A 24,627-nucleotide genomic window follows, 5' to 3' on the forward strand; every position below is an offset into this window, starting at 1 on the left:
AACACAACAACCATGACATACAATACAGAGGAAACGTGAATAACACAAAAAATATGGGAGGTATGAGACTGGACTTTAAAAACTACTAAGTACCTAAAAGCCATGGATACACCTGTGATCATGGCATTTTTAAGGATCATGTTATTTTTGAAAAATCTAGGCAAACACGCATAAACAGACATTTGTCCATATCATACATCAGTTCTCTTCCATTTGAAGAACCACTGGGAGAAAAGACACCCGCACAAACTACAACAATATTAAAAAAACATGTAAAGAGTCTGTGATAAAAATATATTGAGTATTTTTTTCCATTTATTCATGACTGAATAGCTCAATTTACTTAGTGAAAAATTCAAGAATCACACTAACGAATATACAACTTTTCTACAAAATGACAACATAAAAAGTTTTTTTTTGTTCAGTAGTTTGAAGTAAATTCATATAGAATTGACTAGTATGTCACTTAGGTAATATTGCATTTTTCATATTTCAGGTAACTTTTTCCCCAAAAAAATTTTCAGGCAAGTTTTCAGAAAATCTCTTTGTACCAAAAGATACAGAACAGCCTGATTACAGTGAGTTATTGGAGGAACAGAGCACACAAATAGGTATATAGTATAAAATTTTGGTTTTTTCCTACCCATTTTAAGAATGTGATCTTGTGCAAGTTACTTGAGCTTTCATGATAACACTCCTTTTCATAATAAAACTTGAGATGACAGCACATAACTCTTAGTCACACAGAGCATAGACCTGGTAAGTGTCTCTAGCCCTCTAAAACTGCAAACTCTTTAACTCTTCTAGGTGGTGCTGTGCAACAGTACTAAAGGCAATGGCCAAAAATTGTGCACAGGAAGTTCCACCTGAATATGAGGAAGAACTTCCTTACTGCATGGGTGACCAAGCACTGGAACAGAGTGCCCAGAGAGGGTGCGGATTGTCCCTCACTGGAGACATCTAAGAGGACTGTCTGGACTTGGCCTTGTGCTAGGTACTCTGAGATAACCCTCCTTGAGTAGGGAGGTTGGACCAGATGACCCACTGTTGTCCCTTCCAACCTCACCCATTCTGTTAGGAGAAGAACACCTATTTATTCAGTAAAACAAGACATTGGATAGAAAGGATAAAGGTAGGGTTAACTTCCACTTGAAGACACCTGCTTTAGTATTTCTCAAAAAGACTGTACTCTCTGGCAAAACGTAAGAATTGCAACAAGAAAAACTTCCAATTTCTTATTTTTTAAAATGACAGAAAAAGGAATAGCCTCTTTCTCCTCTCTCCTTCTACACCACTGGCATCTACTACAAGGTCACATCAAAACAAATGTTTTCTTTCACTTGAAAAGCCCTATAAAACCACAGATTCTATGGGAACTCATTAAATTTTCTTAATAATTCAACAGCTTGATTTCTAATCCTGACATTGTCAATTCTATCCACATTTTTGGTTGCATCACCAATCCTCTATGAACTTTCATTGTGAGGCTTTCAAACCAATCAAGCAGTTTATGGAACAATTTGACAGAGTTGAGAGGCCTTCAATTCTGCCCATATATAATATATGCCCATGATATAACTACTAAATATACTTAAATATACAAAATAAATTTTATTAAAACAAACATCAAATGCATAGATTTGGTCTATCCCCTCTGCTGTGTTCATTAACATTGAAATTTGAATCAAAGCAGTAAATAACAGAAGACTAACATTTACTTCTTTAATCCATCAAAATGGTGTATTAAATATACAACCATTACCTGATTTGTGGTGTTCTTTTGTAACTGGGACACACCTGACAATATCTGGAGGACAGAATATCCAAAGATCGCTCTAGTACATCTGTAAGAATCTCCTGGGCTGTCTTTGGAGGTAGAATAGTCCACAGATCATGATGAAGAGCACAGCAGAAGTAATGCCACATCTGGACAGAGAATGAGCATCTTTCCCCCTATCAAAACCACCACACATTACATAAAAAAACACCCCTTCCAAAATGTCAATTTAACTCTTACAGGTCTATTTAATTAAATCTGAAAGGAAATAACTAAAGAGTTCCAGGAATAGGATGGCCAAAAATGGTGCTTGAAAAGATGTGAGACATCTTTATTTGCAAGGAAACACATGTTGCATTTCAGCCACAAAATTACAGTGCTGCCACAAAATAAAACCACAGCATTTGAACTTTTATATTCTGAATTATATTCTTTTATAATCTCAAAACCCATAGTGTTGTAAGTTTAGTTTAAAAACATAGACAGTATTCTGTACACAACAGAATCGTCAGATAAACTTAACATAGCAGTTTCTTTGTCTGCAAAGAGAATAATTATTTAAATTACTTAATCATGTGTATTTACCCAGATGCAGAAATGCTATGCATAATCATGACTATATAACCTTGGTTATATATAATAGAGAGAAGAGAAGAGAAGAGAAGAGAAGAGAAGAGAAGAGAAGAGAAGAGAAGAGAAGAGAAGAGGTAAGAACAACTGAACTATTAAACTGACAATATAAGATATCCAGATTGCTTTACTAAGATATTTTTTTGTCTTGTAATTTGGATGTATTGAAACCAAACATTTTCTGGCAAGGAAACATCATTGGCATTAATATTTCATTGTCTAAACAGATCTATCCCATTAAGACACAGAAATAAATATGCAGGAGTCAAAATCACAGGAGTTACTCCATAATAATTCTAAAAATTACTCAGGAAATACATTTCCCATTTAAATATTTCAACTAATACCTATTCAGCAAATAGCATTATCATGAAGCTTTTTTGAGAACAGAGACTTCAATCTTCAGTTCCCACATCCCAAAGGAACTGAAAAATATTTTAAGAATTTGTTGATATTTTGGCATTATTAGAAATATAAAATAACCCCCCAATTTTTACAATGCTTTTAGAATTTGATAGGCATTCTTTAACAATAAAATAAAAAATAATCTGGCTTTTTAAAAAATATATTAGCATGAGCATTAGCAGATTATTGGAAGTTGTCACTGTTTGGTTTTCCTCTGACACAATATTTGAAGTGCATTTTATATTAAAAAGTGGCAAAAATTATTACAAAGAACAAAATAAACAAGCTTGTTGACAAGTTTTACTTTTTAACTCAGTAATTATGAACACAAATTGTTTCACTTTCTATGCTTTGGTTTATTTAAGTAATAGCTCTTTTCCCCTTTTTTAGTATTGTACCTCCACTGCAGAAACAACAATATCACTGAAGATTTAAACAAGATTCACTCCCCTTTTTTGACCTGTGTTTCTATTTGCTGCCATTTCTGGACAATTCCACTAATAAACATCTGCTATTTTTGCAGGCTTCATATAATAAAAACAGATGGGAGCTTTTATTTAGCTTAAATATGAGGAAACAAGCAGCTGTTTTATTACACAAGCCACTCAGTATTACCTCTGAACAGGCAATTCTTTATTCTTTGCCTGTTAGAAAACGTAAGTTCCCACAGCTACAGCAGATGTCTGCTACACTAAGAGCTTCATTCAAAAACATAATCTGAAGAGCTGGCCCAGTGGCGCACTCTTCCCGCTGAGATCCTATGCTGGAAGAAGCCACCTCTCACTGCTGGAAGTTTCAGCAGGGAATTGCCTCTGTAACAAGCAATAAATCTTAATCCAATCTCTTCCATTTAGGATGCCTACAAGAGATCAACTGAAGTAACATCTGCTCTGCAGCATGCCTCCTGAAGGAACTCAGAGCAGATCACAGTCCAGCCTTGGGCCATCTCCCAGGGACCAGTAAAAAGAGGAGCGATGATGTAAAATTATATACTTTTTACCTCAAATCCTGTAAACATACAGAGCTGAGACACCAGTTTTCCTCATTCCTCCTACACACATCAGTTCTGCTCAGTAATGATAAAACTGTTTAGCTACTCCATATTCTTTCTTGTTAGACAACTGTTTCTCCATAGTAAAGTTACTGGATCACCAGTAAACAGGACACAGCACCATAGGCACCACAGACAATGAAGATCGTGTCATGATTCAGCAGTTGCCAAAACCCACTGCCTTATCATCTATCATTCAAACAAAACTGAAATGTTTATTTACTCGTCTTTGAGAGATGGACATTTTGATAAATTACTCTATGGTTTGTATGCCCTGTCCAGCACAGATTTTGTCACTGACTGAGCAACTTCTTGTACGCTATCTGTAGATTACATCTATCAGATGGAATTTTCTCTCATGTAAGAATTCTAGAAAATGCTTAACAGAACACACTAATTGTCTCACACAGAAAATTATATTAGGAAGGACAAGACTTTGTCTCCAGTAGATTTCAGTTATTATTGATTAAAAATCCATGTAATACATCACCCTGCACTTAAGTGAAAATAATTTCAAACAGTGTATGTCAACCTATGTTTGTATCTAACTAGGATGAAGGAAAAGAATCCAATAAATGAAATAATTATCTTAATTTTTTTAATAGAATTATTAGGATTATAGCTATAGATCAGACCCATTACTTCAAGATGCAGGTGACATGGCACTGGCTATTTCAAAAATACATTGCTGAATGCTTTAGGTAACTATATTGAACATATTTCTTTGTTTCACCCTTTACTCACAAAAAGTAAAAAGGGAAATAATTGAAAATAAAAATCAAAGAATCAGATAAAAAATTTCCCAGAAAAAGATCTTCATATATCACACTTTCTAAAAGAAGTGTGAAGTTCTTAGAGATTAAGGTGATGGTGTCCTCTTTACTGAGTTCTATATAAATGCCTTGACACACAATAAATATTTTATGAAGTAAATGACACAAACATGCCATGGTAATAATCTATCTCATCTTTAAATGACTATGTTTTCCTACATAATTTCTAAATAGACACCTGCCTGCAATAATAGATATTTCAAAATAGTACATTCCATAATCCTTATGTAAAAACAATGCTGATCTCATGCTTCTGATTAGTCAGTGAGCTGGCAAACACTAAAACACATTTTGTAACCTCACACCTCATAAAAAGCTTTGTAGTCATCCCAGCAGTGGCTCTCAGCATCCTGTAAAATGCTTGTAGCACAAACTCTGATGCAGTAGTTCGTAACTTGAAACTGGAGAATGTTGATGAATTCCTGACATTTTTGGATAGGCAATAGGAACAGGGGTCTGTTCAGAGAGAATCATTAAAAACACAATGAATGAAAGGCTATGCACTAGGAGGTAACAATCCCTAGTACTGCAAATAGTTTTTATTAGTAGGTATCAATCATTCATTTCCTCTTGGTCCTGAAACTATCATTCAGGTTTGCAAATTTTTGTTTCAAAAGTTCTCAAAATATGTCTGCTTATCTATAACTTGTCATTTAACCAATCACTGAGAAATGAATTACTTCATCCTATTTTCAGAGACAAGTACATTCAACATTCACTTCTTTGGAGTTTTTAATTGCAGCATTCTTGCATCAGCAATTATTACCTCAGCACTGAGTGTGACAAAAAACACTTAAGCACAGAGTACAGAAATTGATTTTGGTAGGTATGTACTAAAACTCTTTGATAATACATCTGAGTAGAATTATTGAGCAGTATTTTAGGTCAGACTTTCCACTCACAGTGATACACTTCATGCAAGAGACAGTAAAACATCAGAGGGAAAGCAGCTCAACAATGCATATACCCACTCAGAAGTCATACATTTCTTAGAAATTGTGCTGTTTCAGGGTCCCTCCCCAAAACCACTGCTTCTACTTTTAAATTACACATGGCTGGAAATATGTGGACCAAGAGACTCCTAGTACCTTAAGACAAAATCTCCTAAAAGCAAGTGCACTTGTATTTCCTCCCAGGTCAAACACTGCCTCTGACTTTACACTCCTACTTCATATCTGCTTTAATTTTTTTCTGCATGTAATAATAAACTAAATTATAAAACTACAATGTATTGTATGCATTATATTGTATGTATTTCTTCACATGTCTGAGTACACACGGTGTTAAGAAAAAAACCAGAAATGTATTTTTATATTGTCCTCAATGATTGCTATGTCCTGAATCAGATCTTATGAAAATTAGGCATTGCAAAGGTCAGAAAAGGAAATCAAGGCCCTAGCACTTTATATGACAGCAGAGTACATTCAGTTCCCTGGACAATCCTGTTTTCTCAAATTTAATAATTTAAAAAAACCCGATCTGCAAATCAAATGCAGATCCTACACATAAATAATTTGTCTTGCAATGGCTGTGTGGAGTATCAGGTTGATTCAGGTATTTCCATAAATTAGTACACATACTGCATGTGCTAAAAAATATGATGCTATTTGGGAAACTACCAGCACACTGTATCACCAAAATGGAATGAACTCTTATATTATTTGCATTTGAATTAAATATTTTAAGTAAAAAGGACATACTTTTTGCTTGTTTCTCTCATTAAATTGCTGTACATTGTAAAATGCTGAAAGACATATATCGCTGTGGAAAGGGCAGCATACAAGTCTTGCAGGGGAGCCTTCAAGGGAACATCTTTGCTCTTCTCCTCTAGTCTTGCCAGAACAGCTATTGCCACTTTGCTGCAGGCCTCTACAAAGTTTGCTCTAATTTCCTGAAGAGAATCATCTCTGCAGGCCAGAGCCAATGGAAGCAATGTGTCGAGTTCTTCCATGATGTCAGAACAAAACTGAGAGAAATAAATGTGGCACCAAGTTATTTGTATTCTGACAGTACTGCTTAATTTATACACACTAGGGTCAGAAGATTGAATATGAAATTGGCACGAAACATAAATATATTGAATCAGCTTCACAAATATTTTAATCTCTTAAACAGAGGAATAACATTTTTTTAAAGTAAATTAAATATTCTTTCATTCCTTCCTGCTTTAAAGCTGCATATTCTATACCAGGGGAAAAATTAAAACCATCTTATGCTAGTAACACATTCCTTTGGTTTTTATGTCACTAAATGCTCATTCAAAGCACAAGGTTAATTCCTTGTAAATAATGATAATTTTCTAAACTAATTAATTTTGAAAAATACACAAACACATTTCTTAACACTGGATTTGGAAACAAATGTGTCATCTCTTCATAAAGTCATACATTAATCTCCTTAAAATTATCTCCCTAATGCTCATGTGTTATTTCAAGCAAGCATTCATTAACAGCATTCCAAATCTGCTAGCATAGTTGTAGATCTTACTAGAAAAAGTCTTTCAAACATACCTTTCCTTACAAAAGGAATTTAATTAATAAATGACCTCTCAGCCAAATCAAACAACTCAAAATTGTTTTTTTTTTACTGGTTATGCCAATTAGTTGAATGGCATGTCTAATGATATGAATACAGGAAATCCCTCTATAGCCATGTTTCAAAGCTTTAACATTTTCCCATCTAACCACTTGGTAACAGAGCAGATACTAATCAGAATGCTTTAGAACTTTTTGTTTGAAAAAAAATGCCAGTGAAGTTTAAAAGGTAATGCTTTCAAGTACAAACTACGGGCTATTGTATAAAGCTCTGTTCAGCTTCACATTGTAATGCCTCTCACTTTCTTTTTAATTCCATTTATGTAAGATATAGAATATTAATAGTACTGTAAGTACTTCAAAGTGTAGATGGCAAACAGCCTTGGCATTCTGTCTCCCTTCAAACTTCAGATCTTTTGATACCTGCCTTAGCAATTCGTTTTGGTTGCTCCTCCTGTTGGACTGCTCTGCAGGACTCCCTCATTTGCTGGTTGTTTACAAGACTCATTGCACAGCCTGCAGCTGAAAACTCTTCTTTCTGCTCATGTTGAAGAATTTTAGATGAAAAATCCTCAATTGCTATTGTTATACAGTGAGCCACAGAAGAAGACAGGTCTTTAAATGCATTTCTCCAGCCAAAACTCAGTAAAATAGGCTGAAATACATATTAAAATTAAATAACTCCAAAGTCATTATTGAGTGTTAATATAGTCTGAAAATTAAATGCACATCCATAATTAAATTACAGGACACCATCACATTTTGAAATTATTTAAATAATTTAAAATATAGTCCACTAGTGTTGAAATCATACTAAAGTAGTATTTACACTCAACAAAATGCATAGCAACATTAAATATGTCATCAAATTTTTCGGAAAAAATGAATTCCTGTTTAAACAAAACAGCTTTTACAAAAACATGCTTCATCTTTACTTAATTTGTAATCTTTAACAGATTACTACTTTAAAAAGTGAAAGAATTCACAGGAATTTTCAATAGTAATAATAAAAAGTAATCTAGCAATGTATACCCTGTAAAAATTGTCACTGCAAGTTAACAACTGGAAGTTACTAACCATAAATCTCAATGGGAAACCCTTAAGAGGAGCTGGTTTTAACACAGCCACACTGTATTTCACTTTTCTAGAACTGAATTTAGAAAAGATTAAAATGTTTAAATAGAGATTTGTAGTTTTAGGACAAGGCTGGCTTTGGCTGTGGTTTACATCAGTTCCTTGCCTTCTTTAAACAGAGACTTCTGCAGTAATCTGAAGTGTAAGAGTTGCCATAAGAAGACACAGTAGGACATCATTACTTTTTGACTTATCTGACTTTGCATTGCTCTTATGACTTATATCAGACTTAAACCTTTCCAGAAATGGCCATTTGAGAATTGCACCACCGTAAGAGATATATTTTAATGACATAAGATGATGTTCAGTAAATACCTCCACCATGAGGGCACAGTAGGAAAATAATAAAGACAGATTTCTAACTATTCCTGCAGCTATAATACTAAATTGGAAGAGAATGAAGGGCTACAAATTGAAGCCCTTCCAGTTTACTTCAATTTAAAAGCTGTGTTCTCCTTCCTTCCCCTTTTCCCACTAGCAACATCCAGCTCTTGTAAGCACGGGGGCACCCCCAATGGATACACACTTTTGCACTCCCTCAATTTTTTTAATGGGGATCAAGTACATCCCAATCTACCTAAAATATTCTTCTTTGTAATACATATTAGTTTCACACATCAATCCAAAGAACATTTTTTAAAAATTTCAGCATCAAAATCAAGCCATTAAGAAATTAAATTCCATTATTATAAAATATGAGACAATTGGAGCATTTATATGCCACAAAATCAACAATAAAAATGTGTTTTGTAGTAAATGGGAGCCAGATAAAAACAATCTTGCAAGTACATTCTACAAAGCACAGTGCTTATTACACAGTAATTTGTTGGCATCAGAAAAACTAGACATTATATGACATCTATCCCTCTAGGAAGAACCATTATGACCAAATTCTAAGAACTTAATAAATCTTCTTTAAGGTTCTTTGAGATGATATGTATAATACTAAGAAACCTATCATATTTAACTATTTTTTTTCCATTTTGTTAACAGTTTTTTTCTGTTAATAACTACTAAATACTAACCACTTCTTTGAATGCCATAAGATTTTATTCCTAAACTGAATACTTTGCATCTAAACTGAAACTTTGCACATAGAAGAAATCACAGAAGCTGAAGTAATGAAACTACAGCAATAGGTGTTTATAATGAATATGGTGAAAGCCTACACTGGAGATACAAAAGAAAACCCCATACAAAGTGTACGACTCTTTTCATACTCACCTCTTCTACCTGAAGTAACTGTTCAGGAAGCATGCTGCTTTCATTTGCTCTAGTTTCTCCTATTAAAAGCTCCCCACTAGCTCTCTTCAGAACTCCTGCACAGTATGACAAAAGAGATCAAAGTTTAGATTAATTCTGTAGAAAAGTCAGCAGCCTTCAACATCTTCTTATGTATCAATATGAAGCATAAAAAAACCCTCAAGAAGATGTAGAGGAATACTAATGTTATAATAAAGTCAAATTCAAGTTATATACAGTTTCTTTAACATAACATGATGAAATCAACATCTGGTGGTACTTGTATTTTATACAAATGCACATATAATGTGTAAAATATGGTTTCTTTTGTCATTAATGCATTTTTATACTGATTGTGAAGTCATCTCTTCTTAAGGAGAAAAAATAAGTCTAGATCAGCTGCATAGAAATTAATTTCTCCTCTTTGTTCAAAGAATTATATCAATTGAATAGTAATATATTTTTACAGCCTTTACTTATTTGGAAATACCAATACAATGAGAATAAAAAGACAGGTACAGATATTATAAGCAAAATAATGGCTTATAAAAAACATAAATAACAAGAGAAGCTCCTTAAGAAGGGCTGGTACAAAGCTCACTCATAAATCTTAGAGGGATACTTAATGGGATATTGCCCCAGTTTTGTCAAGGACAAACCAGTATCTGGGGTTGATATTACTTTTCTCAGTGGTTTAAGAAATCTGGGTTCCTGAAATGTACTGATGATTCCACTTCCAAGTAATACAAGCACAAATGGAGGTGCGTGTTGGGGATTTGAAAATCAAGGCAGCCTCGGCTGCAGTGACCATGACATAGTGGAGTTCCAGATACTGAGAGCACAAAGGAGGGTAAAAAGCAAATCACAGCCCCAGGCTTCAGAGAAGCAGACTTTTGCCTCTTGAAATATCTGCTTGGAAGAGTCCCAAGACCCTAGATAATGGGAACAAGAAATTTTATTAAAATTCAAGTTTCACCTCTGCTAATCTCAAGAGAGCTGAAAAAAACAAAAACAGCAGAAAGCCTGCATGCATGAACTAGAAGAGCCTAGCCAAACTCAAACACATAATGAAGCATACAGAATGTGGAAGTAAGGATGGGTAACCGGGGAGGAACACATAAATAACTTCTGAGCATGGAAAAAGTTAAGGAAGCTAGAGCTCAAATGCAACTAATTTGGCCAGGGTTGTCAAAGACAAGAAGGGCTTCTCTAAGTACACAGGTAATAAATGGAAGACTAGAGAAAACATGAGCCCATTGCTCAACAAGATGGGGGACCTGGTAAAATAGTTATGGAAAAGGTTGAGATAATGAATGTCGTCTTCAACTCAGTATTTACTATCAAGACCAGCCTTCAGGAATCCCAGACACCAGACACCAGAGACCAGGAGGTAAGGTTGGAGCAAGGAAGATGTACTCTAGGTGGAAGAGGATCAGGTCTTGGAATAACTAAGCAAACATACTGAAATCCTTGGGCTCTCCTGGGATGCACCTCTTGGGATGCACCCACACCTAAGTGTGGAGGGAGCTGGCAGATGGATGCACCCACACCTAAGTGTGGAGGGAGCTGGCAGATGTCATTGCAAGGCCACTCTCAAGAATTTTTGATCAATCATGACAAACGGGAGAAGAGTCCAAAGGCTAGAATAAAGCAAATGTTATTCGTATTTTCAAAAAGACCAAGGAGGAGGACTCAGGGAATCAGAGTCTTGTCAACCTCACTTCAACCACAAGAAAGGTAACAGAGGCATTTCCAGGTGCATTACAAAGAATTCATCAGGAGCATTCAGCATGGCTTCAGTAATGGAAGTCATGCTTGGCCAAAGCATAATAAAGTTCTATGAAGAAATGATTGGCCTGGTGGATGAGGGGACAGCAGTGGATGTTTTCTACACGGACTTCAATAAAGCCCATAGCATTGTCTCCCCATAAGATCTTGTTAGAGGACAAGATGCAGACAAGATGTGTGGACTGGACAAATAGTCAGAAAGGTGAGTTGAAAAGTGGTGGAATAGCCAAGCCCCAAATGCAGTGACCTGTGGCACAAAGTTTAGTTTGAAGTCAGTAATTAGCAATCTATCTCAGGAGTCAATAGTAGGTCCAATCCTGTTTAACATCTTCATTAATGATCTGGATGATGCGGTACAGTGTACCCTCAGCAAGTCTGCAGCTGACATCAAACAGGATGGCAGACAGCCATGGTACCAATCCAGAAGGACCTCAACAGGCTGGAGAAATAGGCACATTAGAACCTCATAAAGTCCAAGAAGCAAAGTCTTCACCTGGGGAGGAACAAACCCCGGCATCCAACCCATGCTGGTGTTCTCCCAGCTGGTGCGAACCTTTGCATAAAAGGACCTGGGGGTCCAGAAGTACATGAAGTTGAACATAAGCCAGTAAAAAGGTTGATGGTATCTGGTCTGGATCAGGCAAAGCATTATAAGCAGGTCAAAGGAAAATATTTTTCCTGTCTGCTCAACAGTGATGAGCCCACCTGGAGTGGTGTACAGTTCTGGGTTACTCAGTACAAGACAGACATGAACATACTGGAGAGTGTCCAACAAAGGGCCACGGAAGATGACAAAGGGAATGGAGACAGGCTGAGAGCACTGGGATTGTTAGCCAACAGAAGAAAAAGGGCAGGGCAGGATATTTCACAAATGTATATAAATACCTGAAAGGAGAGTTCAAAGAGGTCAGAATCAGTCTCCCACAATGACAGGGCCAGTGGTCACAGGCCCAAAAAGACACAAAGCCAGGAGGTTTCCTCTGAACATCAGGAAACGCTTTTTTTACTGTGAAGGTGACCAAGCACTGTAAGGTTGTCCAGAGACGTCATGGCATCTCCATCCTTGGAGATACTCAAAAGCTATCTGGACATAACTGTGGGCAATTTGCTCTAGAGGCCTTGCTTGAACAGGGATTGTTGGACAATATGAATACCAAAGATCCCTTGCAACCCCAACTATTTTGTGATTCTGTGAGAAAATAGAACAAAGAGATACAAGGATAACACCAAACAATATGTATTTTAAAAATCTGTCTTGTAGCATAAACAAGACTGGTACAGATATTTCAAAAGTAATGTACGTTATATGAAATTAAAAGAGGTTTTAAATGACCAGGTCCTATGAAAGCATTGCCAAAGATTATCTTCCAGGCATAACCTTGGAGGTCTTCAGTGATCTGAAGTTACCAGTAGTACATGGCCAAGGTTTAAAGAGCTTTTCTCTCTCTGAGAAATTTCCAGCATTGGATTTAATTTATCCAAAGTAAATTTGAGCTTTCCCTTAATTGATTTGCATTCTGAAAATAAACACTGTTTTTCATACACTTATACAACATTGTAGAGCTTTGATGTTTTTATGGGGTTTCTTTGTCTGTTTTGGAGATTTTTTTTCCCAAACATTTGGTGTTTTTTTCCTAAATACCATTTACGTTTGCATTTTCCTAAGACATTGACAGATTTAAGCTGGTTAAAATGAAAGATAAAATGGTAGAACATAAAACCAAAAGATATTATCCAGGCCATCCAACTCCCTGATACTCATCATTATAGACAATACCAGAAACTTACTGGTATTTTTCCAGCATGTTTTAATGTATTTTATGATAAAGTTTCTAACAGTTTTCTTTAGACATTGGTCCAGAATTTTCAAAACCCAACTAATAGTCTAACTGACTGGATATTTTTCCTATTTTCTATTTTGTGCTTTCTACCTTTAATTTACCTTTCTTTCCTTTCAATTATCTTTTTTTATAGATATAACATCACATTCTATCTATAACCACAAGTAAGCTTCGACACATTCATATTCTTGTATTATTGTCACCACTTAGATCTGATATTTATAACTTTTTATGTCAAGACTTCAAAGAAAACCTTAAACATGTAAGCTGAAATCCTTGTGTATTCACAGAATTGCTGCCTTACTTGTTAAGAACTCATAGCTGAGATAAATATGTATCTAACTGATGGTAGATTTTTGACTCCAGAACCACAGACAAAGAGGAAAGTGATGCTTACACCCACACCAGTCATTTAACAGGCTCCTTCATTATTAAATTAATGTGTTCTACTAGATTATCCCACCTCCTTTTCTAATTAACAGTCTGGACACTCCTGTTTTATACCCATGTGTATCAATGCTTGTGCATCTAGGCTTACACACATCAAACATTTCACTGGTCTTCTCAAAGAAGCCCCAGGTTCAAGTCTCCCATATTTTACTGACTTCTTTTGGTTTCTCAAATTTTTGCTTTCCCCAGATCTCATCTGGGTATGGCTGGCTAAGGCAATCTTCTTCTTTGATTTAACCTCCAGCTAGCAAGGGTCACCTTCCCACTTTGCATTGACTATCGTACGCTTAGCCACAGCCCCCCACAGAGCCTCCGCTCTTCAGATGCTACTACAACCTTCCTCTCAAACACCATTTCCACAGACACAGGTAACAAATTACACCCTTCCTGTCCTGCGAATTCTTCACTTGTGTGAGAGACTGGAAGGAATGCTTGCTCAAAATGTTTTGGGGGGGTGTGTGGGAGGGAAAGCGGCAGGTCAGGCCTTGTTCTGGTGAGGCAGAACATTGCTCCATATACTCCACCCCCCAGAGCCTGTATCCCAGCCCCACAGTGGCCGCCAATCCCTGGCATTGCAGGCAATGCTCCACACTCTGCCTCTGGAGCCCCAGTTCAGCCCCAGAGTGGCCAGATGACTGGAACTCCCACCTGGGGAAGGGCCCAGGAAAGCCAAACGGTATTTAACCTGACACAAGGTCAGCATGTCTTGACCCTATCTCCTCTTTGAATCTCTATAAGAGATTCATACCACTTCACTGGAACCTGGAGTGGTAATTATGTTTGTCCTTTTCTATATAATTTCTGCCTTTCTCTCTTTATTCTTTTAATTCCCTCTTCTTGGAATTTTTGAGTAACTTAGAATTGAACGGGCTTAGAGTTTGCAAAGTCAAATGAGCTAAGTTAATGCTTTGAAAAGTGTTTTATGTTGATTGAATGCTGGCCTAAACGTTTTGCCAAAGTTTCTTGATATCCTGAAGTTGCCAGTAAAGTTGTTTTGACCTCCTGAGAATATCTTTTTGGTATTTGTCTGTGTGTCTACCCATGAAAAACCACAAGCCCTTTTAAGTGTCTCATCAAGTAAGGATTTTAGGGCCTTACAACTTGTCTTCAGACTGTCTTGCCCAAATCAACAAACTCTCCTGGGAAAGAGAAGCACAGCTTTATTTAAGGTACAGCTGCTACTCAGCCCAAATTAGCTTGCCACTGCAGACAGAAAGACAGGCATGGGTTAGAGGAACCATACCTATCTAGAGGAATCCTCTGACTCCTCTCTTTAAATAGCACATATCAAACTGCTTTTGCACAGATAGAAAGAAATGCATGTGATCCCTCTCCCATGGGAGAGGGATGCTTTCTACCTTAAATTTACATTTCTTAATTAAAAGAAAATTTAAATTAAATGCCTCTCACATGGGAGAGGGATCACATGTTTAGAGAAAAGAATTTGCAGAAAGAGAGCTGAAAAAAGTGAATGTTGTAAAAGAAGATGGTGGCTGAAGAAAAACGTAATTTTCTCATATTTGCTTCTTTTCCAGAGCATATTCTAAACCTTCAGCATTCTTGATTATTAGGGAAGATTGGATTAACCACAAATCCTTGCTTTGTCTTTCTTGAAACCGATGTTCTACAAACATCTAGTGTTGACTGAATGCTCATAATTTCTGTACTTTCTTTAGTTTACCAACCAGGCAGCTTTAATAACTTTGATTGTAAATAATGAGAACAAGATTATATCCAGTGCTACACTTAAAATCAAAACGCTTCAGCCACATTTCCTTGTGTGTATTAAGATTTGGCTGGGATTATTCTTCTCTTCAAAACAATTGTTTGCCTAGATCCCCTGTATCTATTTATTTCTTTCTCCAATTCAGTAATTTTCTGGTTTTGTAATGGTGGTTACAAAGACCAAAGAATGACAGTGACACCTCTTGCATTTTAAAGATAATTTTATTTTTTATAAGAAGTTCTATTTTTTTTTTCTATAGAATTCCACAGCTTTCCTATTTTTATAGCATTTAGGGCTATAAGAACAGTCATTGTGACACCGTTTTGCAGGCAGCAGAGAATAGCAAAGTATCAAGGAAAACTTTTGTATGAGCTACTGACTATCTGTGTATTAGCTAAGTATCAGTGCTAGCAAAGTAGCTTACAAATTGGATTCATCCAGCTCAGTCAGAACTCTTATTGAAAACATGCTGGAAATAATACACTTGTAGAAGTAGAAAGAACCATTCCTCCAGAAATATAAATAACAATTAAAAACTCCCTGACTAACTATGGGTCAAAAATACTTTCTGCTATCTATCTTCAATAATGAACTTTTTACTTGTTGCACTGTACTGAGCAAACTGTACTAACCCAGATGCAGAAAATGTACCTCTGAAATCATATTGTCTTCCTAGTGTAAATTCATCTTCACTGTGGATTGATCCACTGAAGCTGTTGTATTTGTAAAAGAATATACTTGAACATCTTCTGTTGAGACCAAAGCAAAAATCACAACTTTTTTAAATCTTCAATTGCAACTTTTGCAATATTGCAACTTTGCAATAAAAGTCTGTTAGGAGGATGCACGTCAAAAATTTTATTCTACATTCCTTTTATTACACTTTCCAGAAATGGATATAGAGTTAAGCATTTTTCTTCAAGGTGTGAAGGAAAGACCTTTGCAAATCTTCCCAGTCCCCTGCAACAGAGCTTGTAAACCTAAGGATTGGACAACTTCACCCACAGTGTTTACAAGCACTCCATTGGAGAAAGCCTTTCTTGGTATTCATTATCTGATTTGTCCAAAGTTCATCTTTCTCACTGAAATGGGGACAAAAAAGTGAGACAGATGAAAGCACATTAGATATTTTTTATTTTTTAGAAGTCTTAACAAGAGGCTCCTGAAAACCCAAGAGGAAAGAAAAATCTAACTTAAAGATGGAAAGAGAATGCTATTTGTCAGAGTTCTAAACCCAAGTCTCATGCTTAGCACTTGATTGTAGACAATCATGTTCCTGATTGCTTCAAAGAGAAGCTGTGATGCTGGAAGTACTAGGTATGTTAGAACTTCTCATTAATTTCAACTGAATGTAAATAGAGAAGTAGACTATCTCATCACAGTAGGTACAACAAGATACCTGCACATGAAAAGGCTAAATAGTCAAGAAAAAACTGGGGATGGTTACTCCTATAATTTTATGAAATTCAATGCCTGTAGTGGAATGAAGTTATGCATCATTGTGAATTAATATCCTGTAAGCTATAGAAAAATACAGATACCTTTTCTCTGAAAGGCAGAGTAGCAGTCTTGCCCAGATGTCACACTACTGTTCAGGGGTGGAACAAAACCATACCATCACTTGTTTGTCCAAGAACTTTGCATGATTTTCTCCTTATTTTGATTTAAAGGAAAACTTGAAGAACACATTGGCAGTAGATAAAATGTGTATTTACACTATCTTTTAAAAAACCTGCGCTTAGATAACACAAATACAGTTTTAAATCAAGCTCAAATCTTGGTGTATACATATTAAGGAACACTAAGTTACTGCTGGTAAAGTCAAAAAATAAAATCAGGAAGAATTGGAAAGAACAGTGAAAAGAAGTTAGAGTGGAAAATGCAATTCAGAGAATTCTTTTCTCCAATGCAAAGTAATTTGTGAAAATGAGGATTCTGAATATATTCCAGAAGATGCCAGATAAAGAACTCAAACTGAACTCAGAGACCTATCTGTATCACCTAAAAACTCTCTACATCCATCTCCCTACAGAGTTCACTCTGGTTCACTGTTTCCTTTGGTGCTATTGTCTGCCATGGGGTTACCATCAGAGAACACTGGTAGGCAGTACTTCCCTGTAACATCTATTTTCAACGGCCTAAATTGGTCTTCATAGGATTCCATTGTGCACGCTGCAAAGAAACTTGTCTTGTTGCCAGCTAGAACTCTGAACTACATGTCTTTCTTTTCTTCACTGTTCTTTTTTTGGTTCACAAGCAACCTCCTACCAAAAGCAGAATCTGCAGAAGAGACTACATCCAAGCAATAATGCAATGAAAAAGTATGAAGAGAAGCCCAGGTGGCCACCTTGCAAATTTCCAATGTGGAAGCCTTCGACCTCTCCGCCCAAGAAGCAGCTATAGTCCTAGTGTAATGAGCTTTACAAACCCTGGGAGCCTCTTTACCCTTAACTACATACGCCTCTCTAATACAATCCCTTAACCATCTAGCTAAGCAACTCTTAGAAGCCATTTGACCCCTCTTAAGACCCCCTAAGAGTACAAACAATCTGTCAGAAGATATGAAATCTTTGATTCTTCTGTGATAAACCCTAAGTGTTCTTCTTACATCCAATTTATGCAGCCGTTGCTCTTTGTCATTGCTGGGTTTAGGGAAAAATGAGGGCCAAGAAACCGTCTGGTTTAGATAAAACTCAGATGCCATCTTTGGGACAAAAAAAATTTTACAAAGAGGAACCATCCAAAGAACTACTTTGTTTCTGATGGAACTTTATACATGTTCTAAATATCAGAATTGAAGTACTACAGAATATAAAACAAAAAATCAATTGACATTGAAACAGCTATACACATAAATACACTACTTGACACAAGCACATGAAAAAATCATTATTTTTGTTGCACCTCTGTGTGAGCTACATAGATTGTCTCCCATGAATACTAAAAGCAACCAAAACATAAAGGAAACAAGTACAAGGCTTCTGTCTATGCAATGCCTAGGGAAACTTAAGGTGACTTGGACATTCACCTACCTTTTATGAATTGGCCATCTTTCCTGAGTTTGCCAGCAATACTACCTGCAGAGCACTGACACTTCAGATATCACTCACTGCAGACACCGAGGGGTAGGCTGGATATACCCAACCTAGCCTGAACCCACTGAGAGTATGGGTAACTTTCTAGCACCATCAGCACTCACTTCAGTCTGGGCTAATTCACTCGGCTTCTTAGGCTGGTTCTGCAGCCTGTGCTGCACTGTAAACCTGACCTTTGTACACAAGTTAATTTAAAGCTGCTTCAGACCATCTACACTCTCGACTCTGCCAAATTAAACAAGATTTCTAGTAATAAGGCTTCTAAATAAGTACTGAAGTTTGCCATTATATTGTCTAGCCACATGCTACAATGTATTCTGATGAAAATAAAACAAGGATTTTAACCAATACTTCTTATAAAAAAACTCGGCCATCATCAGTAAAAAAAATAAAATTATCAACCAAATATAGGACATTAACAGGGAAAATCTTAAATTCTTTTAGGTACTTAAAATAACCTGAAACTACAGGAAACATAGTTTTCATTCTCCCACATCAAATCATCATTCACTTCACTACAACTGAGATTTCCAACAATATGAAAATAAAATAATACCAATAAACCTTTCTTCTAGTCAGACCTCTTGTTAAAAATTTCTCTGGAAATGTCTTCTTTCCACAAACTATCTGTAAACATATCATGGAGAAGAGTTCTGTGAATAGAATCACCTGATCACAGCAGCAACTCTAAAAACAAAAGTATGTTTGAGACTTCAGTAAAAGCATCTGAAAAATATTTACCCTCACTTGTTTTTCAGGGTAAAATGAATTCTATGTTTTTTTCTGGAATGGACCTTTTACCCACAAGACTGCCTCCTACAAGATCTAATAATATTTCGCATTCAGATTTGATCAAGCAGAGGTATCAATTAAGAATCAACTTGCTATAGACATGATTACTCTAAAAGAATACTTCTCAAAGAAAGTGGCTTAACACTCTTTGGAGAAATAGTTCTGTATGTAATTAAGCTTGGAAAAAATTTTATTAATTAATTAAGCAGGATAATTTTTACTTCCAGGAAAGCAAAATGTTTCTTGCTAATCTTGAAATTGTTAAGTCCTCTGAATGACTGGAGACCACATGCCTTAGAATATAGTCATATAAATATCAAATAAATTTCCCATTCTAGATTTCTTGATTTTTTTTACATTCTCTCACATAATACAGTAATAAAAAGTACATTTAACATTGTCCTTACTGAGTGCATACTCTGCTCAACACATGAGGAAAAGTCTACAAGTTTATTTTAAGACCTCTTTGTAGAATCAAGTCCATAAAACATAAATTATAATATATAATAGCGTAACATTTCTTGAGAATTAGTAAAACTGAGTAAAGGAGGCAGAAATACATTGAAGTCACTGAAGTAATTGAAGTCAGCAAAAATGGAATTTGAATGCATATTTTATAAGAGCTTTGACGTATATTCTAAAAATATATAGGTTAACCTGCATTTCTTTATTTTGGAGTGTCAATATTACAGGTGAAGAATATAACAACAAACCGTGTGCCTTAGAAATCTTCTTATTTAATATTTTTATTTTCATCAATTTAGTATTCTGAGACTACATCATTCCCAAAACACCTTTTTTCTCAGCCTGCAGCTTGACTATAGAGATAGTGAACATTTGATTTCACCTATCCTCTCTCCCTGAGCAGCCTGGCCTCATTTCTGGTCTGATATTTTTCTGCAGTAACATCAAAGCTCTTGAAACCACTTCTCTCTCATGACTTGGAGTCTCCACTGGCAGAAGCAGCAGAGTAGAACATTTGTGAGAATACTCCTGATTTTCATGATACCTGAATTTTCACTATACCAGGTTCTACTAAATACAATTAGATGAAAAAAAAGTGAGCTTTGAACCTATAGGAAATGCAAACTTGAAGCTTGATCATTTTACTGATGTAGAACCTCCTTCTGTAACTCAGCCATTGAAGCCAGTGAGATAGGCATGCTAGTAAACATAGTTAATATGAGTAAGTGTGAGAAATACAGATTAAACATGGACTATATCCTTTAGCAGTTAGTTTCACTTACACTAAGATCAACTAAACTGATATTAATGTATTTGCTTTTCTCTCTTGAAAAAGGCAGTTTTCAAGGATAAGTTCAGAAAAAGTCAGTTTCAAAGAATTCAGACTCCAAGTATTGTTGTGTCCTATATGAGACATAGGATTTTACAGAGAATCCAGTAGGAGATATCTGGTTCCAGTGTTTGATAGTTTTTCATCATGGCTCTCCATCAATATCTACAGTTAGTACATCACATCTTTATACAGAGCAATCAGTTCTTTTCTGCAAGTTATCATGCTCAAATGTAAATCTGCACATTTCAAAAGCTTTTTCAGTGGATGTGGAAACACATTTATTTGAAAAGTATGATGACGCAAATTAGGTATTTAATGTTGAAAATAGCATAAAATTATTCTTTTGTACACAATAAACCAATAAATCAGGACAATCATTCATTACCTTGAACATTCTTATTCCTCTCTGTAAATGAAGGCAGCAGCAGAAATTCTGTAGAGAGCTCTTCAATTTTTTCCTCCATTAATAAGAAGAGTTTGATAAGTTGAGAAAGACATTTGAGTTGATATAAGGTTAAGCAGAAGTTCCGTCCTTTGCTGTGGTATTCCTGGGAGGCTATTCAAGTAAAATTATAAAATAGCTTTTATTATAGCAGAAAAAAACAAATGATACTGCAAAACTGATTATGTAAGAAAGTGTAATACATCAAGCAATTTAACTTTCCTTATAACATAATGTATTTTTTCTCATTATAAAATACTGTTACATTATTTTTTCCTAAGTCTTCAGAACTTCTCAATTATCTGTGAGACTCCAATTGACTTCCAGGTTTTGTTATTCATTAACTAGGAATTTTTCCACAAAATGGATCTACTCAGGAATGTTCTCACCTGTGTTTTACAGAAAACCCACTGTGTTGCAAAAGCCGAAAGGGAAAAAACCACATCATTACTGTATTTTAATGGTTTGGGACATCACATCACTTGTCATTCTGCAAATCACCTTGTCTGTTTAACAATCTGCTAGCACAATACAGTTGATGAATATGACATTTGAGTGAAAGAAACATCAATCTAACACTCCACAACTTTAAATATGTGGGGTTTGAAAACAAGTGAGACTGTCAGTGAGCAAATATCAGCAAGTATTATAACTATAAGCATTTGGTATTTAAAAGAAGAAACTGAACATTTTATTTTGAAAGGTTAACACATGCACTCATAACATATAATCATGTCACATCACCCAGGGAACTCTGATTTCAGCACAGTCAGACTATAAATGATTCAGAGACGTTTCCAATTCAGTATTACCAAACCACATGGGTTTAAGTACTATAATTTTATAACGTCTTTAAGTGTAACAAATTTGCACTTCTATGCAAATTATGGTGAGCTGATACCATGGTCCTACGCACTTCTGTTGCAGATGTAACACCAGAAGAAAAGTTAATGTGGAAAGTGTCAATGGGAAAGTCAGAGTAGTTTGAAAGGGAAGCTCTGAAAGACGAATACAAAAAGAAATCGATTGAAATGTACTTTTATGTGTCAAATCTTTCTGACCTTTGCAAATTTTAAGTATTTTGTACCTTCCTTTTCCCTCAAAGTTTCTAAATAATTTTTAGGTATTTACAAATCACTTTTAAATAGACATAGATCTAAGTAGCAGAGCTAATTCCATAATATGCTATTCTAGTTTTACAGCATTAGAGACTGGACTGCAGGTTTTGCATCCACATCTGAATTTCTTCAAGGTTCCAAACAGATGTATTCATGTTAGTTCCTTGCATTTCTAAGAATGTCAAAAGAGTTTTGCATAAATGCCTTTGTTAGTGTCTTTCCTCTCTGAATAATGAGTAAATAGCAAATCTATCACTGGATTTCTAATTTTAAGCCTTAAACCTACAAAAAATCACATTCACAGAATTTTACTCCTTATCTGAAAAGTAGAGAATACAATCTGAGTTTAATTGACATGAAAAGACTGCCTGAGTCTGCAGTGTAAGAACCACAAAACACATCCTAAAAATGAACAGAACATTAGTTCCATCTCCTATAATTTCAAAACCTTGTGATATTTTTGCCCTGTCTATGGAGGAACAAGGAAACGTTCCACTTATTTGATTCCCTCAAATGATATTGTCCTTATTAGATTGAAAGAGAGTGGGTGTAGAAGACAAAGGTATACCACAGTAAGGCTGTGCTTAGAATACATTACCAAACTCAGAAAAAGTAAAAACTTTTACTTTTAATGATCATTCAGAACATATTTCAGTTTTATTGTTTCTCAGAAATTACAATTAATTTATTTAGTGCTTGATGCTCAAGTAGTGTGCACACACCTGATTATCCAAAGCTTGACTGAAAGGCCTTCTATACATCCAGATCATTAGGTTTAAAATACTGACAGCAGCATTCAATTTTGAAGAACACTGACCAGCCTGCTTGAACAAGCACATCAGTGTCCACTTTTTAGCAGAGTAGAATGAAAAGGCACCTCTTTTCTGACATTGTTCTGATTGGACAACCACAGGACAAAAACCTTTAAGAACTGTGTGCTTTGCCAAGAGCGAAGCAGCCCGTGCAATGACAGAGAACACCTTAAAACAGGTTTATAAATCCTGTAGAAGATTGTCATGAAGAGAACATGTCTCCACGTGGACAGATGTGAAACAGACATGCAGGCTGTTCAACCAAACCTCAGTGACATCAACCTGTTGGAGGAAAATTTGCCACATTCACAAAGTGGAGTATGCTTACTGTGAAAATGTTACCAAATGGATCATGACTTGGAGGGCTAGGTCAGAAAACTAATATAACTCATTTAGCCAGGTGACACTGTGCACCCCTCCATTATGAAAACTGTCTGAAATTGTTGTTAGCATTCTATCCAATCCACAGAGGACAATACACAGTGTGGCTGAAAGTCCATGAAGCTGATCTCAGCCAGCCGCGAATCAGTAAGCAATAGCATTCCAGTCTAACTGCAGTGTCACAGCCATCTTTTATGAAAAATCCATTCCTTAGGATTTTTCCTCCTGAGAAGCTGAGAGGCCTCAGGAACAAAATGTAAACAATGATTATCCGCTGCTGTGGAATGCAACAGGTGCATATGTGATGTTTCTAATTAATGGCCAATCACAGCCCAGCTGGGTCGGACAGAGAGTCCAAACCACAAGCCTTTGTTATCATTCTTTCCTATTCTATTCTTAGCTAGCCTTCTGATGAAATCCTTTCTTCTATTCTTTTAGTATAGTTTTAATATAATATATATCATAAAATAATAAATCAAGCCTTCTGAAACATGGAGTCAGATCCTCGTCTCTTCCCTCATCCTAAGACCCTTGTGCACACCGTCACAGTGCAGGATAGAAAGGAAATGGAGAAAGTTACATGATACAAACCAGCTTCCTTCCTGAACCACCAGCAATTTACTACTATCATTCTTCTAAATTTGATTTTGTCTGCATGCCTGACTTTAATTCATGAAGTCCCTGTACAAGGAAATAGCTGCAGCAGGATCTTTGGACACAGACAAACATAAACAGGTCCTCTATAGTACCTCCTAACAACAGGATATGTTGGCTTTCTGCTAAAGCAATACCTAGAGAGAATAATTTCTGAAAAGGGACAGTAAGGCTGGAACAGAGGCTATAGAGAGGTAAAGTGCATGCTAAAGCCTTGGCCAATGTGCGAATGAGTTGATTTACAAATATTGCTCAACAAAAAAGTTGAGATCAGGACTAAACAAACACAGAGGAGTAGAAAAAGGTTCTGAGCTCCTGAACATAGCCCCGGGCTTCCGTCTCTGCAAAACAAGGATCACACCAATACTGCTGTACAAAACCAGTGCCTATGCTGATAATTCCTAAACTGCTCTGGAGGCCAAATCTGCTAGCAGAAATATCCTAAGTCAGGAAAATGAGCTACCTTAAGCTACTACAGAAAAGATTCAAACCAAGTACAGTGTCAGGGACCACTGAAGTCTGGCTGCTACTTGAGGAACAGGGAGTCAGGCATGATAATATGGCCAGCAGGACAGGCTCCTTGCCAGCCAGGGCCCAGTCATGCAGATCCTAAGTAAGGCAGATC

General features: G+C 36.1%; 1 protein-coding gene across 1 annotated transcript in view; it reads right to left on the reverse strand.

Moving 5' to 3' along the window:
• KIAA0825 (KIAA0825 ortholog) overlaps positions 1-24,627 on the reverse strand; it is a 232,646-nt gene that overhangs the window by 147,448 nt on the left and 60,571 nt on the right. The window contains exons 5-10 of the mRNA XM_036402547.2: positions 20,981-21,151; positions 9,589-9,683; positions 7,658-7,885; positions 6,397-6,662; positions 5,002-5,152; positions 1,763-1,953 (exon numbers count right to left, since the gene is read on the reverse strand). Of these exons, the coding sequence (XP_036258440.1) occupies positions 1,763-1,953; positions 5,002-5,152; positions 6,397-6,662; positions 7,658-7,885; positions 9,589-9,683; positions 20,981-21,151 (1,102 nt within the window). The remainder of the gene's footprint in view (positions 1-1,762; positions 1,954-5,001; positions 5,153-6,396; positions 6,663-7,657; positions 7,886-9,588; positions 9,684-20,980; positions 21,152-24,627) is intronic.

Source organism: Molothrus ater, chromosome Z (genome assembly GCF_012460135.2).
Source record: "Molothrus ater isolate BHLD 08-10-18 breed brown headed cowbird chromosome Z, BPBGC_Mater_1.1, whole genome shotgun sequence".
NCBI lineage: Eukaryota > Metazoa > Chordata > Aves > Passeriformes > Icteridae > Molothrus > Molothrus ater.